Consider the following 17,136-nt stretch of genomic DNA (forward strand, 5'->3'; position numbering starts at 1 on the left):
TACATAATGTAGGATATCTTAGATTCCTAGTTTAAATCTTAAATATCTTAGTTTAAAATGCTTTCTTTAGTACTTATTTGAGCAACCATGTAGGAGGGGGTACGACTTTTTATTTTGCCCCTCTCATTTCAGTAGCCTTCCAACAGAAAGTAATTTTTGATAAGCAGGACAGACAAAATGAATAAGAAATATATTTACAGCATCCTCTCCCCTTTCATGATTGGAATATCACGTAATATTTTTTATTCTACGAAAGATGGCCCTGTGCGGTTAGGGGTAGGTAACTAAAAAAATACCTAATATATAGCGCCCCTTGATTGTAATATTACCGCTTCTTTATTTGTACGAGGGAGCCCCTACACAATCAAGGGTGACAAAAAGAATAGGAAGAGTGTCTATTGATTCCAGTGGTGGATCCAGCACGAACTCCTGGGGGAGGGGAGGGGAAGTGAAACATTCTTTTGATGATGTGAAGCTGTCACAAATTACCACTTAACTAAACTAAACAATAGTGGGGGGAACTGGAACCCAGTCAGTTTAAATTGATGTAAAAGTTTAATTTTTGGATTCATATTAAAGTTTTGGTTTCAAATGAGAATTTCAGTCCAAGTGGTCAATGATCAAATCTCGTGGGGCTCTTCAGTGTAGGCTAATACGGCCCCCTTATGAGAAAAGGCAAAATTATTAACATGTTTATAACTTTCGAATTTTTCGTCTATTTTAAAGAAATATTTTGCTTCGTATTAAAGTGTTGGTTCCAAATGACAAACTCAGTCCGAGTGGACAATGATCAAATCTCCGGGGGATCTTCAGTATAGGGGGCTACGGCTCCCTTATGGGAAAAGGCAAAAATATGAAAATGCTTATAACTTCCGAATTTTCCGTCTATTTTAAAGAAATTATTGGCTTCATATTAAAGTCTTGGCTTTAAATGACAATTTCAGTCCGTGTGGACAATGATCAAATCTCGGAGGGCTCTTCGGTGTAGGGGTTTCGGCTTCTTTATGGGACAAGATTCACGTAGTTGATATTGCAAAATTATTTTGTATATATAAGTGGAAACTTGCACCATTTGGTTAATTTTACCTCTTATGTTTTGCAGATTCATATTCCAAGCAATAGTTACTTCGCAGAGCTAAAAGAAGGCACTTACTAGTTTCATTAAAATGGAATGTATTTTATGAGAGGAGCAGACGAACGAACAGGCACCCAAACGTTGGTTGAGTCGTACGGTTGAAACTCGTTAAGCTCGCTTCAATTATTATTATTATTATTATTATTATTATTATTATTATTATTATTATTATTATTATTATTATTAATAATAATAATAATAATAATAATAATAAAGCATTGCAGGGACCTTTGGTGCAGGGGTCCGTGGCTCGATTCCACTTCGTGCCAAGTGAAATTTGAGGTGGACAAATACCGTGTGCATGGGTATGTGTTTTCTTGAGATTTTCCATTTTCCTCCCACTTTCTTCATTTCACCATTTCATTCATCATCATTCTCCCTTAGCGTAGGTGCATAATCGTCCAACGTTAAACTAGATATTGCAATTTCAATAATAATAATAATAAAAATTAATTCAACTGAAAGGACTGTAATTTATGTGGACAGCAATTATCATAAATATGCAACCATTATAAAAACAATGCTTTGAGTAGAAAGATAATCCTTCCCAAGTGTTAACGAATGCGCACGAGATAAGACATGTCTCGAGAAAGAGACAAGACGCGCTTTGTGACATCCAAGAAAATACGAGGCAAATGTTTTGGACACGAGATAGCTTGTAAAATGTCTCGTCTTGTCTGGAATGTCTCGAAAACAAAAGTTTTAAAATTATTTTTCAAGATCTATTCTCTCAGAAGTAGTTCTCTGCCTTAAAATTAATAACGACATTTGTGATTTAAAAAAAAATAAACAATGTCTAAAGTTAATAGTTAACTTTTCGAAAAGAAGCTTCATTAAGGGTGAACCTGAAAGATGTCCACAAACTTCGGGAGGTGATTCGTGACATCAAAAGGAGACAAAAATGGTCCTCTTGCAGTTTTCGAATTCAGCTTCGTTGTCGAGATACAGGGTTGCCAACTGGTCGTGTTTGAGAAACTCACTGGAAATAAATTCAACTCCAAGAATAAGCTACTACAGGTCAATTGACTTATACCATGCTGCAAGGTTAAATATTTGTTTATGAAGTGTGTACAAAATTTGCCAGTGTCCTTTCTGAGAACATCGTCGAGAAAAAGTCACCTCCAACAATAAACTACCCCTCGTAAATTTATCTGATACTGCAATATAGGGTTGTTAATTAAATATTGATTAATGAAAAATAAACAAAATTGTTAAAACCATTTTTGAGAAAATAGCGTTTTTCGATTTTCGACTGTTTGTAAACCAAACTTATTTTAGGTGGTAGGAAAAAATGGAAAAGCTCCTGTAAGAATACTAAGTAAACCCTAAGTTTAAAATTTGGTGTAGATAAGTTGAACGGTATGGCCTCTAGGCGAGTGCATATAAAAGTGTGCCGAACGGACGGACCGGAAGGACGGGTGTCGAAAAGTCACATTTTCAGTATGTAGACGCCATGAAACATGTAAATCCGTTGAAATCTGAATTTGATATTATTTTCACAATCACTATATTTTCTTCTCTCTTTTGTCGCTCGAAAAAGAAAAGCCTGAGATTACCACAAAAAGCTAGGGAGTTTCTCAAAAAATATTCAATTACAGGGCCACCGCACTAAACTTTTTCAATTCAATTTCTTAACTGTGTTAGGCCGCAGTTGTTACTGAAGTGTGTATTTGGATAATACGAATAAAATTATCGTATTATTCAAATACATCGAATGTCAGATTATCGAATAAAAAACTTCGATTGAAGAAAATCCATACTACAAAACTAACTCACACTTTGAGCACATTTTCATTAGACATATAATAGACCAATTAATGCAATCATTGTTTATGAAATATGAAAAAAATCAAATGAGTCACTTTGGGAAAGTCGTTCAAAAAGAACACGTCAGGAGTAACCTACCTCTTGTGAATTGTTTCGAACAATGAGTTAAGATATACTTTTGGTTATTAATGAAATTTTTATTTGCGAAATTTGAACAAAATCGCCTGTCGTTCGAGAAAATTGTCGGGGAAAAAACCTTGACCCCAAAAATAAACTATCCGTTGTAATTGTTTTTCATAGAAATGACTTATACTAAAATATAGGGTTATTAATGAAATACTTATTTATGAATTATCAATAAAATTGTCCGAGTAATTTTTGAGAAAATCGTGAGGAAAAATAACTCCCCGAAGAAACTATCTCTTGAGGATTCTTTCAGGGTAAGCGAGTTATTCCATATTACTAGGTTTTTAATGAAATATTTATTTCTGAGTACGAACAAAATTGCTTGACTCATTTTTGAGAAAACCGTGGAAGAAAAACACCCCCAAGAGTAAACTACCCCTCGCATATTTTTTCAGGACAAACGAGTTTTGCCATATTGTTCGGTTATTAACGAAATATTTATTTTTGAAATATGAATAAACTCTTTTGAGTCGTTTTTGAGAAAATCGCCCAGACAACACTCCACCAAGAATAAACTACCCCTCGCATTTTTTTTAGGACAAACGAGTTATGCCATATTGATAAGTTATTAATGAAATCTTTATTTATGAAATATGAACGAAAACATTTGAGTCCATTTTGAGAAAATCACTGAGAAAAAACTCACCCCCTTAGTATAAACTACCCCTTGTAGATTTTTCTAAGATAAATGCCTTATACCACAAAATAGGGTTGCTAATTAAATATTGATTTATAAAAAAAGAAAGAAAACAAGATCGTTAGAGCCAGTTATGAGAAAATATCTTTTTTTTTTTATTTTCATCGTACAGGAAACTACTCTTGTTTTGGGAGTAGGAGGGAAATAAAAGAAAAAACTATAGGAAATACTATGAAAATCTTAAACTAAAATTTGGTGCAGATAAGTTGAACATACCGTAAATTTTTCAACTAATTTACGGTATGTTCAAGTATGGCTTCTAGGCGAGGTATGGCTTCAGGTATGGCTTCTAGGCGAGTGCACAGAAAAGTGTAGCGAACGGACGGACGAACTGATGGACATGTATCGAAAAATAACTTTTTCGGTGTTAGGGGCTATAATACGTGTAAATTCGTTGAAATCTCAAATTTGATTTTTCTTTCGAACACCATACTTTCTTCTCTCATTTGTCACTTCAAAGTAAAAGGAACTCAGAACTACAGATAAAAGACACCTACTTTTACACATAGACATTTATTGATTTAAAACTGTTTTAGTTTGTGTCATTTCACTTCCAATTAAAGGTTTTACAATGATTAACGGCATACCAAAGACGAGACTGAAGTTTTCAGGAAGTAAATGCATTCAGAAGTCTAGACTGCATTACAGCCTGTTTTTATTTCTGCAATTGTTAACAGCTGTAATTTCGTCCAAACGCTACATGAAATAATTTTTGGTTGATGTCATTGTATTACTATTTTAGTATTGTTCTCTTCAGACTTGGTTGAAGTTTTGTCTTAACGGTTATACATTTTTTCTTTCTTATTTCATCGTTACACATAAGAACAAAATGTTATGGTGAGTGGATAGATTCGAACCTACGAATATTGAGTTTATATTCTTCCAACACTTTACCAATGGACCAAGCTTTGTCTTCACGTTAACGCCCGGTTACAGGGTTTACTACGATTTAAATAAAATGGCTGGCTGTTAGAATTCCCTGCTCACATATTTCGATAAATAATTTTCATTGCTTCGAAGATACGTAGAGCAATGTTTAGATACACATTTTAGGAGAGTGAATTTTGGTGTATATAATAATTTCATGCCAGGTAAAAGCTAGATAAGTTTTGATAAAATGTTTCATATGTAGTTCTCAATAATAAGCTTGCTGTTCGGAGTGAAGTTCCAAGGTTCAGCATTGCCTAGCAGTTTTTGCTATTAATATCCCTTCTAACAATATTGGCAGTGAACAAAAGTTAGCCCGTGTTGAAGCTTTTTGCTCCTAATTTAGTTATTTTACTTATTTAAGGAATATATTGAAAATTGTCAGCAGGCACGTATGCAGTAATTTATTTCGGGAGAAGTCCGACTTCAATATTAGGATAAATTATAATAAAATTTAAAAGATAATCCTTAAATTTAGGCTAAATTTACAGAGAAGCTGGGATTTCAGAGGGGAGTCCGGACCACCTGGACCCACCCCTAAATGCGTCCTTGTTTGTCAGTAACGTTTCCTCATTTTGAAACCCTCAAAAACTTCGGATATATAAAGGAAAACGAGTTATTTTCGATAAAATATCACTTCAGAAGACGCGACAGTTTTATTGCACATGGTGGTATCCCAAGTTCACAAGGGCAAGAATTCATTAATTTTGATTCTCTGTCATTGTGCTCTATCGAAAGGTTAGGTTTGTAACATATTACTCCTACGAACAAGCATGACTGGCAGATAGGAATACTGAACACAACTCCAGAGAAATGCATGCTGAATTTACGTTTATAGCTACGCTTTGGTGATTTGCCCTCAAGGTCAATCGAGTGGTAATTCAGTTCCGTCTCTGTTCTTAAGCCATGTTCGTATTACTTCGAACAGTTTTGATAATGAAAAGCATGCCTCTTAATATAACAGACTTCTTTCGCGTAAGAAATCGAAACTCAGTTGGTCAGAGCAACTAGTCTGTAAGAATTAGGTTGTTAGTTAGTTAAAAGCCCAGTACGAGTAAGGGGTTTTATTACTATTGTTTTTATCTTTTTTATGTGAGGGAAAATCAAATTGTGACATCGCGATATCAAATGTATTTGATTAGTTAGCTTTGTCTTAGCTAAACTTTAAACATCAGTAACCGTCGAAATTATTTCACCAACTGATCACTTACTGAACATTTCAAACACGTCAAACCAGTGGCATAACATGAAGGTTAACCTCTCCTCCGCAGTCCTTAGTTATGCGTCTGTACTTTCAAGGGCGGACTAAGGGCCGGGCGACTGCCCGGGGTGCCAGAGAAAGAGGGGCACCAAAACGAGCCTCAAAAAGTAAATTTTATAATGTGCTTTCTACTGACGTTTTTGGTTTATATTCTTGTAAAGTAGTGACAATTATATGATCTTTTTCCATTTCACTATGGAAGAACAGAGTTTCATAGTACTAAGGGGGCTGTATCGAAAAATTGAGAGATGGCATGTAGAATAAAGAGTGCCGGGAATTAAGTATTGTTTGTTTGTTTGCTTGAGTTTAGCGTTCCACGGTTATGCCTTAATGGGCAAGGGAGATGTGGATACTAATTATAGTGGAATCCGAACCACTTTTATCGTTCAACAGTAATCCACCGGGAATTGGACCCGGTACCACAGAAGGCAGGCGTGCTAGCCACTAGACTAGGGGGGTGGAGTTGTTATTGTTTATAGCGGGCCATATTCTTTGTGAACTTTTCCTAGGTAATGGATTTCTTTTTGAAAATGGGTTTAAAACAGGGGCGTCATTTAGGGAGGGCAGGGAGGGGCATTTGCCCCCCGTGAGTTTGAGATGTATATAGATTTTATCATTAGAATAGTAGTAAATCAGTGAAAAACGCGAAATTTTACTTATATCAAGAGGTCTTGCCCCCCCCCAAGCAAAATCTGAAATGACGCTCCTGGTTTAAACTATTAAAAACACTATGATAAAATGTAAAATATAGGCTACTACTAGGGGAAGGGCGCCAAAAAGTCACTTTGCCCGTGTGAAAATTTGGCCTGCTCCGCCCCTGCGTACTTTCTGTATATTTTTTGGCCTTGCAGCTTGTGCGGTCCCCACGCCACATTGTTGCGGGGGCGCTATTTACGCCTACCCTTCGAACGTAATTCAACAACTGTTTAAGAAATTCTATTATCAGCGTGAAAACGGGAATATATTTTTCTAATAGTCTCATAGAACTTTCACTCAGAATGCCAGATGCAATTTTTCAGAGTGGGCTCTGGCTAAGTAGAAGGAAGATCTGTTTCCTAAGTAAGTTCCTTTCAGAAAGTTTGCTATTTCTTTAACAGTGATGTAAATAAATATACTTATCGTTATTAGCTCGACACCAAACCATCCTGGACAAATCCCTCTAGAACAATGATCGGCAAAAGTTATTCTGCATAATTTTATAAGCGACTCAAGGGTGAAACGCTTGTTAACGAAAGCAATGTTGTGTATATACTGCCTTGTTTCTGACAAAATATAAAGTCTTTTGTAATCTTTAGACACTTTTCCTATTCTTTTTGTCACCCTTGGTTGTGTAAAAAAGCCTCGAACAAATAAAGAAGAGGTAATATTACAGATAAGGGGCGTTATAAATATATTAGGTATTTCTTTTGTTACCTAACCATAACGGCCTAGGGTCGTCTTCAGTAGAATAAAAAATGCTACGTGATATTACATTCACGAAGGAGGAAAGGATGCTCTAAATATATTTCTTATTCATTTTGTCTGCCCTGCTTCTCAGAAATTATATACCTTCTGTTGGAGGGTGCTGAAAAGAGAGGAGGGGAAATAAAACGTCGTGCCCCCTCATACATTTTAAATTTTGTGACGTGGTTGCTCAAATTATTACTAAAGAAAGCACTTTAAACTAAGATGTGTAACGTTACAACATTATGTAAGGGTGGCATATTCATTAATAATAATAATAATAATAATAATAATAATAATAATAATAATAATAATAATAATAATAAATATGAATGTCTTTGGAGAGCCGAAATTATGTGAGACGAACAATGATATGTAGAGGATTAAGATGGGTGGTCACAGAGGAGGAAAAACCAGGATTTTTCTCTCTCTGACTCTCTAACGTTAAGATTATGTGCTGAAGGTAAGAAGCATCATCATTCTACAATAGGTTGCTTTTACGTAGAATATCTATTACTTGAGCTCCCCTCCTTCGGGCAACTTTGCTTATGTAGTAAATTCAAAACAATTTCAATTTAAGACAAATATTTATAGAGAAAATTAAACATTTAATAGGGAAATCTGTTATCAAAATATCCAAACACGTAGATAGAAGACTATGTAGTGAGAAACATTGTGAAACTATAAAATTCTCCAAATTAGAATTAACATTTACTGGAAAACATTCGTTATGCATCAGTGAGCACAGGGGAAATAATTACGAATCTGTTTGCAAACAAAAATTAGAGACACTAATGCAAATGCGACGATATTTTCTCTTTTCTTTTCTTTCTTTCTTTCTTTTTTTTTTTTTTTTGGTATCGTCATGAGTTTTACACATATGTTACAATTTGATTCTTTCCCAAATAAAAAATAAATAAAATAACCTTAGTGATAAAAATGACAACAGTACTTCCACGGGATTCGAACCGTCTACCTTCGGTATACAAACTCGTTGCTTTACCTAACTGAGCTATTTGCTCTCTTACGTAAGCTGAACCTGTTCTACAGTAAAGACGATTTTTCATTACGATTGGGCTAACAATTCGTCTTTTTCCATAGGTAATTTCCACTATTTGCACTATCTATACGTTAATACTTAGCATAGATTCATATATTTGGAGTTCGCTGATAATGCATATAATAAGACATACTAGAAATATTTCGTTAAAATTTTCGTTTGTAGATCTAATCCACGCTTCTCTCAATGACATAGATGTCGCTGCTTCGTGTTGAATTGCAGAATTCCCTCGCGTTCTTGAAAATTTCCCACTTTAGCAGAGTTGGTAATTCTCGAGATTTCTGTCGATTTAATGTTTTTGGTTCTAATTTATTTATTTTAAGCTAATATCTACTAATATCTAACACAAATATTAAAAACGGGTTTGTTATTAACCTGTCCTGCTGGGGAAACCTTCCGAAATTTCGAACATATAAAGAAAACGGAGATATTTTCAAAAAACTTCAAAATAAAGAGACGCGTCATTTATTTTGCTCATGGTAGTACATCGCAGGCGCAATTTTCCCTGTTCTTGAGGTAGGGCGCAAATTTCCCAGACGCAAAATTCTCGACACCGTTCGAATGACCTCGGAAGACGATATCTTTTTCAATACTTTTTTTATATTCTTTTACTCGAGATTTCTTCATAGCTTCTTATTAAAATACTTACTAATATATCCTCATTTTATTGTCCTAACCAATCAATATGGGTATGTTTCAGTAAAATATTTAGATTGATCGAGCCTCTGGTGTGTAACCACAGTATTTCATATCATCCCCCCATTAGAAATTTTCGCTAAACGAACCAATATATGTTGCCAATAAAATAGTTTAGAATGATTGAGCCCCTGGGAAATAACCACAGTATTTCGTGACAGATCCCCCCCCCCTTCCTATTACCATATTCTAGCTACGTGCCTGACTCAGCTAATTCTCTACATTCTTTACCAAGCACACATTTTCTAAAGCGGACAATGCTCTCTAAATACCTAAGCTCATTATTTTCAGCAGATACACAAACTGGGTAACACTCTATCTACATGAATGTTATATATGTCGATTACTGGAAACCGCTTCTCGCTATCTATTACCATATTTACTATATAATGATTAACGTTAAAACCGGAAATGGTTGATTTGTACCGCTTCCGGTTTGAATATTACATTCATCAGGGAACTCGATTCTTAACTATTGACTCTGTACATCATGGCCAAAATTGATTGGTAATCCATCAGATAGTTCTTGAGACTGTTTGTTTCACTGACGGACAGAATGAATATATGGCTATAGAGTTTTGATAAACTAAATTCGTTAATGAGTGATGATGGAACAAATATAAGAAAATGAACCAAGAGTACCACCGGCAAAATTTTTGAACACAAAATTAGCCATCGAAAACCCACATGTCCTGAGTTAGAATACCATAGATGAAAACTCTACCACTGAGTCATCAATCACCCGCTTATTAGTTTTGTTAACTATTATATTAATATAAATTAATGAATGCCTGCTTATGTTAATTATTGAACAATTACATTGTATACTTCGTAAAGTCAAAAATTATAAATTTGTATTTACTGTACATACAGTGAGCGCAGAAAGTGTTCGTACACCTATGCTATTGAAACGAGAATGCCTGCGAAAAAGAAACAGAAAATTTAAGAAGTGTAATAACACACACAATATAAATAATGAAAACTAAGCTTTATGAATATATCAATAAAGAACCACAAAGACAAGTTTAATGGTCAGAAAGTAAATAAATTCCGTAGAAAATGTATAGAGTAGACGCAAAAAGTGATCGTACACCTGACGTACGAATACGAAACAAAGATACCACAACTGGGGTTCACTAGTATTCACCTGAGTATACACCTCTGTATAGCATGACGAGTAACAGAATGAGTTTAGTTGTGAATAGGAGTGAAAAAACTGCACGGTGGGCTGTCGAAATGGGAAGCAACCGAACAGAAACAAATGAGGAGACAAGAAAAGTAATTATTAAAGTGCATAAGAAGGGTAAGTCTTTGAGAAAGATAGCAAACCTCAGGGGCAGATCCAGAGGGGGGCGATCGGGGCCATCGTTCCCCCCCCCCCACAAGAGGAAACTTTCTTATTTTATATATAAATAAACCCATCCATAACAAGTTTGGAGCTCTTAAAAGTAGCAGTATTACTGCCGACCGCCCCTTCCCCAGAAGTCCGTCCTGGATCCGCCCCTGTATAGAGTAGCCACAATCGAGTATTTTCCGCTGTATGCTTGGAGTCGTTGTCCTGCTGAACAATAAATTGTTTTCAAGAACCATCTTCTGCGCACTAGTATGGAGATATTTCTTTAATATGTTAATATACACTTTGTGGATCATCACTCCATCGATAAGGTGGAGACGAACCACTCCTGAGGCACTCATACAACCCCAGACGAGCACGGACCCTCCTCCGTGTCTTACTTTAGGGACGAGATTTTGAGGATTCATCTCTGTATTCACCTTGCGCCATACCATACGCCTCCCATTGGACTCGATAAAATTAAATTTATTTTCGTCCGAAAATATGACCCTATTCCAGAAAGAAGCCTGATCCCTTATCTTTATACTCTTTTTCAAACTTTAGTCTCTTTATACGATTTGTCTTGTTCACCCAGGACATTTTCCTGGCTATCCGACCATGATACCCTGCAAATATTCCGCACTGTACTGGCTGATACTTTAACACCGCGTGTTTCCAGATCCGTTGCCAATTGCACAGCACTACTTTTTGGAACCTTTTTTCTTTCCCTAATAACGTAACGTTTAACTTGTTCACTCAACACTCTTGGTCTTCCAGTTCTTTTTTTTATTATTATTTTTATTATTATTTTTTTATGGTTTCGCACAGTGATAGAAACATTATACATCGCAATTATTGTTTGTACTGTTGAACAAGGCCTGTCTGCAAGGTTTGCCAGGGGCGGATCCAGGACGGACTTCTGGGGGGGGCGGTCGGCGGTAATACTGCTACTTTTAAGAGCTCCAAACTTGTAATGGATGGGTTTATTTATATATAAAATAAGAGTTTCCTCTTGTGGGGGGGGCGATCGCCCCCCTCTGGATCCGCCCCTGACTCTATAATACCTTGAAACAGCTTCGCACACCTCCCCAATCCCCAGACATGAACCCCATAGAACATCTATGATCTGTTCTGGAGACAAGAATCAGAAGGCACAGCTTGTCTACTAAAGAAGGCCTAAGAAAAGCTATTCAAAAAGAATGGGACATAATCAGTCCCGAAGCTACAGAACTACGAACTACTACAGATGAAATCAATGCCACCAAGACTACAGACAATCATTAACGCACAGGGTAATCCCACAAAATATTAAATAACGTAATATACTTTATAAGCATTAATTCAAGCATAAGTGTACGGTGACTTTTTGCGTTTATAAAAAAGGAATTCTCTCTTTTCTTCTGAACAAAACAGTGATTGTGTTTGTTTGGCCTTTCTCTTGTATATAGAAATAAAATGTATGAATGTGTAGTCTTAATTCTGGTTATATATATATTTTCCACCTCCCGTTCTCATGCTAGCTGTTTTCAATATAAAGTATGCACGGTGTACGAACACTTTCTGCGCTCACTGTAGGTATGTTGACAATAAGCGAATGTTATTAGAATATTTGTTGAGATTTCTTTTCCTTCACTGCCTTTCGCCTGGTTAAAAAGTAGTTTGCAGTGCTTTGGAGCAGCTGCAGGTGGGAACGCGACAATGTTTGAGACATACCAGCGACCTTTTTGTGTGTGAAAATAAGACCTTTCTCATAAAGTAGTAAATAACTGCAGTAGCAATTATCTATGTAAATGATAAAGACATATCCAACTACAAGAAATTAATACAGTATATATAGCCTATTCATTATTGTGTTTCTCTTTTAACAGCTACTAGCTAAGGATGGCCAATTCCAGAATTTTTACTTTCCGGAATCCGGAAAGTAAAATCGGAAAAATTCCGGATCTCGGAAAAATTTCGATTTTTTCTAAATTCCGGATTTTTCCGAATGTCGGAATTTTTCCGAAATCCGGAATTTTTCTGAATTCCGGAATTTTTCCGAATTCCGGAAAGTAAATTTTCCGATTCCGGAAAACAAAATTTCCGGAATCCGGATTCCGGAAAATTTTGGCCATCCCTAGTTATAATCCTCGTGGTCATCGATTTTACAATTATAATCCACACAGTCATAGGCTATCCAGTTATAATCCCCACGGTCATCGTCTTTTTTATTATAATCTACACAGCTATAGAATGTTCAGTTATAACCTGTACGCCCATCAGGTTTCCAATTACAATGTTTACGGTTATGGGCTTTGCAATTATAATTGACATAGTCGTAGGCTATCCAGTTATAATCCCCACGGTCATCAGCTTTGTAATTGTAATCCACGCTGCTATAGGGCATTCAGTTATGATCTACACGTCCATCAGCTTTCCAGTTACAATCCTCACGGTCATCGATGTTGCATTTATAATCTACACTAACAGAGGCTATCCAGTTACATAATTCCCACAGTCATTTGCTTTTTCATTTATAACTCACATAACCATAGGCTATCCAATTCCAATTAAAACGGTCATTAGTTTTGTTTTGTAATGTAGATGGTTACCAAATTTATAGTAATAGTACACATACCATAGGCTTTTCAGATGTCATGAAAGAAGCTTTATACAAAGGCTTGAAATATTCTTTATAAACCATCAAGTCTCATTGATAACTACAGTTTCAACTCTCAGCCCCAGCCCTCTTGAGAATAGGGTGGATGGAATAGAAGCTAAAATCCACACTTTTGAATAACAGTTTTGGTAATAACAGGAGCATTGTCATGCAGCTTTCATAGACATCGTTGGTATCAATGTTCCGTACCATGCTAAAACAGAAACACCAGAGGCAACACTTTCTGCTTAAGGACGATACAACCGTTTCACTGAGTTTCGTCATCCCACGATTGTTGCGCCACCTTTAGGCTTAAGATATAATGAACGGTTCTCGTATATGAAACACAAACAGGGAGAAAAAACATGAAAAAACATCTTAAACGTCAATTTTGAGGTAAAATGCTAACCTGTTACATGTTAAATACATGCATCGTGTATTTACAATAAAGATTTAATCTAAACAGTGAAGGCCAAGTTTCCCCGCAGTCACCAAACTCTTTACTAGTTTAAAATAATTTATTATTAAAATGTTCGACTGACGTGTGCAGCACTTACATGTTTTTCTTTTGGACATAAGTAAACAAAATAATATAATTATAGTATGAAAATTTAATAAAAACAGTTGAAAAATTGTATCATATATAATAGCTTCTGGAAATATATGATTGACATTCTAGTAACATCATCTTTTTTTTATATATATATAGCAAAAGACCCAATATATTTCAATCAAAAATTTTCCTGTAGGTCTTATATCTGGAGAACAACATACAGTGTAGCCAAACCCAAACTATCACTTAACTCAGTATGATGTGTTTATTCCGTAGAAAATACGAAAACTCAATTTACGGGTCGTTCAAAAACTTTGTGGCCCCTGATCCAAAAACTAATTATCTTCCAAGATCGCAATCTTCTGATGCATTTTTGAATCATTCCTAAAATTATTATTCTTGTTCATTATTATGTTTGGAAGAAACACGGTCGTGTACCATTATTGTATTTTTATTATAATATCTTCGAGTTCTGAGAAGAGTAGTAGATAATGTTAATTCCAAATTTCTTTTTTCAGACAACGGAACGTGACATTTAATGACAAATGTGGAAAAATAAAAATTCAACATGTTAACGGCCTTTGAGTTGTTGATCTTCACAATAACTTCTGCTCTAGGATTCGTTGGCTTAGCCTATTGGTATCTTTCTACCAGCTACAGCTACTGGAAAAAGAAAGGCGTTCCTTATGTTGAACCACTTCCATTTTTCGGAAATATTAAAGAGACTTTCTTGGGTCGAAAGCAGTTGTCAGAGGTGCGCAGAGATATTTACAAACAACTAGATGGTAAGAGATTTGGAGGATTCTACGAGCTGTGGCACCCGGCATTAATGATACGGGATCCTGAGTTGATAAAGATGATACTTATTAAAGATTTTGCACATTTTGTCGATCGAGATTTTATAGTGGACGAAGAAGTGGATCCTATAGAAGCGAAGAATTTATTCACAAGAAAAGGTGAAAAATGGAAGAATTTAAGAATAAAAATGACACCGGTATTTACTTCTGGGAAAATTAAAATGATGTTTTCGTTGATTACAGAATGTGCTGAAGAACTGAACACAATCCTGGAGAAGTCTGCTGAAACTAAAGAACCTTTGGAGATAAGAGACATCGTTGCGAGATTTACGACTGACGTTATAGGATCTTGTGCGTTTGGTATTAGAGGAAACGCTTTGCAAGATCCCAATTCAGATTTTAGGCAGATTGGAATAAAAATCAATGACTCTACGGGATTTCTTCGTTCTTTACAAGTGTTTATTCTCCTATTTTTGCCTCGTATAGCTAAATTTTTGGGATTTGGCTTCACAACTCGAGAAGTTACGAAATGGGCAAGATCTTTCGTGAAGGAGACGTTAGAATATCGTGAGAAGAACAATGTAAAAAGAAATGATTTTGTAGATTTGTTGATCAAGATACGAAAGAAGGGCCAATTGGACGATGACACACAGAATGAACACTTAACACAACATCCAAATGGAGATACATCTTATTCCAAAACCAACACTGAAGGTAAGAGTAGTTTAGCTATCACATCTATTTATTTCTTGAACTAAATATCTGTTTAAAGAACTCTCATATTTACAAGTCTTATCTAAAGTTAAATTGCTATTAGTATTAGTAGTATGTGAGTTACCGTTAGAAGAAGATGAGTTACCGGCAGGAGAAGGTGAGTTATCGTTATGAGAATGTATGTCATCGTTAGAAGATGATAAACAATGCTACTGTAATGCATGGTAAAGAAGCTGTATCCTGGTTTTTCACTCACCTCCTTATTATAAAAGTTTCTATATACAAGTTTTGTACACTGAATTTACAAATAAGTAGTGTTTCCAATAATCCTTTCTCTATAAATTAAACCTCCTGTCCAAAACAGCGCAGAGATCGTATGGTTGTTGGTTAGGAATCTAACGTCCAGTTCAGCGCGGAGATTGGTAAGGAACCTCTTGTCCGTAGCAGCGCAGAGGTAAGGTTAGGAAATCTCTCTCGACCAGAGCAGCTTCAAGAGAAAGGTAGGATAGAATCACCTGGACACTGATATGTTTCGCCTCCAGACGTCCCCTTTTATAGCCAGTTTTGGAGGAGGAACCTGTGGAGGGGTTGAAGGGGTTCTCTTCGTATCCTTCTCGTATTTCGTTGTGTCCTCTTCGTATTTCTTTGGAGATAGCATCCGTCAGCTGCTTGGTGGTCCTTGTGCAGAACGAAGTGGTGGTGTTTGCAAATACAAGGGAATGTTACAATACACACAATCTGCTTCTTAACGATGTGTTTGTTTACATATGGAGTTACAGCAAAATAAATATTATCAATTATTATTAGAAATAAACGGCACAATTTTTACGTGTAGTGTCAGAAAGTTCATGCATTTTCTTGCCTTTCTCAAAACTACGCTTGAGCATTTACCCTCAAATATGTAATTTTGCTCAGTTCAGTACGATCTATTGAATGATACATGTTTCATCTTTGGGCAATACTATAATGTAATTGAACAAAATTAAAGACTAAGAATTAATTAAAATTTGTGTGCTATACTTCATGAACCATATTGTGTACTGTTATCTTACTAGTATTATAACGAAATCCTTGATGATCGTATGCTTCAGTATTAGGGTATACTTCATGAACGATATTGTGTACAGTCATTTTACTAGTATTATCACGAAATCCCTAATGATCGTATACTTCAGTATTATGGAATACTTCATGAACCATATTCTGTACTGTCATCTTACTAGTATTATAACGAAATTCTTAATGATCGTATACTTCAGTATTATAGTATACTTCATGAGTCACATTTTGTACTGTCATCTTACTAGTATTATAAAGAAATCCTTGATGGTTGTATACTTGAGCATCAGTTCTATCCTCATAGGTAATATAATTATTGCACAATATTCAATATTTAAATTCACAACAAAATATCACAATTTGCTCGGAAACTAGACGTGAGGATTAACACTTGGTTAATTTCATTGAAAACTACCGATTGAGATAGTTTAGATAGTTCTTTAGACATTTTCTGTTGTTACTCGGAAATAATATGAAATTTCTTTCAGGTTAGTAGTTTCTGGTTTCTTTCTTTTAATGCAAACCTTAGTCATTATAAGTATATAGAGAGAAAAATTTGGTTAAATGTTTCAGAGTACGTATTTTGTATTTGTTAGTTTGTGCAATGTGATGAATAAGTACAACGTTTTCTGGTAGCATTTGTAATATACTTAAATACTCAAATAATGTCGTAATCAGTTTCATTTCTCCCTTCTTCTGTCCTCTCTTCCAACACTTACTCTTACTTTCTCCTATCTTCCACCACATCAATTAATAATACATTTTCTTCTCAAATAATGTTCAATCAGTTTATTTACCCCTTTGTAACTATTTCCGGTTTGTTCTTCTCTCCTCCAACACTTAATCTTACCTTCCCCTATCGTCCACCAC

At 35.5% G+C, this 17,136-nt stretch overlaps 1 protein-coding gene across 1 annotated transcript in view; it reads left to right on the plus strand.

Moving 5' to 3' along the window:
- The window catches only part of LOC145694625 (cytochrome P450 6k1-like), a 46,399-nt gene that overhangs the window by 18,044 nt on the left and 11,219 nt on the right, over positions 1 to 17,136 (plus strand). Inside the window, exon 2 of the mRNA XM_081771027.1 lies at positions 14,215 to 15,207. Coding sequence (XP_081627153.1) covers positions 14,265 to 15,207 — 943 coding nt within the window. The 5' untranslated portion in view covers positions 14,215 to 14,264. The remainder of the gene's footprint in view (positions 1 to 14,214; positions 15,208 to 17,136) is intronic.

This window comes from Thermobia domestica, chromosome 9, assembly GCF_964235325.1.
Source record: "Thermobia domestica chromosome 9, izTheDome1.hap1.1, whole genome shotgun sequence".
Taxonomy (NCBI): Eukaryota; Metazoa; Arthropoda; class Insecta; order Zygentoma; family Lepismatidae; genus Thermobia; species Thermobia domestica.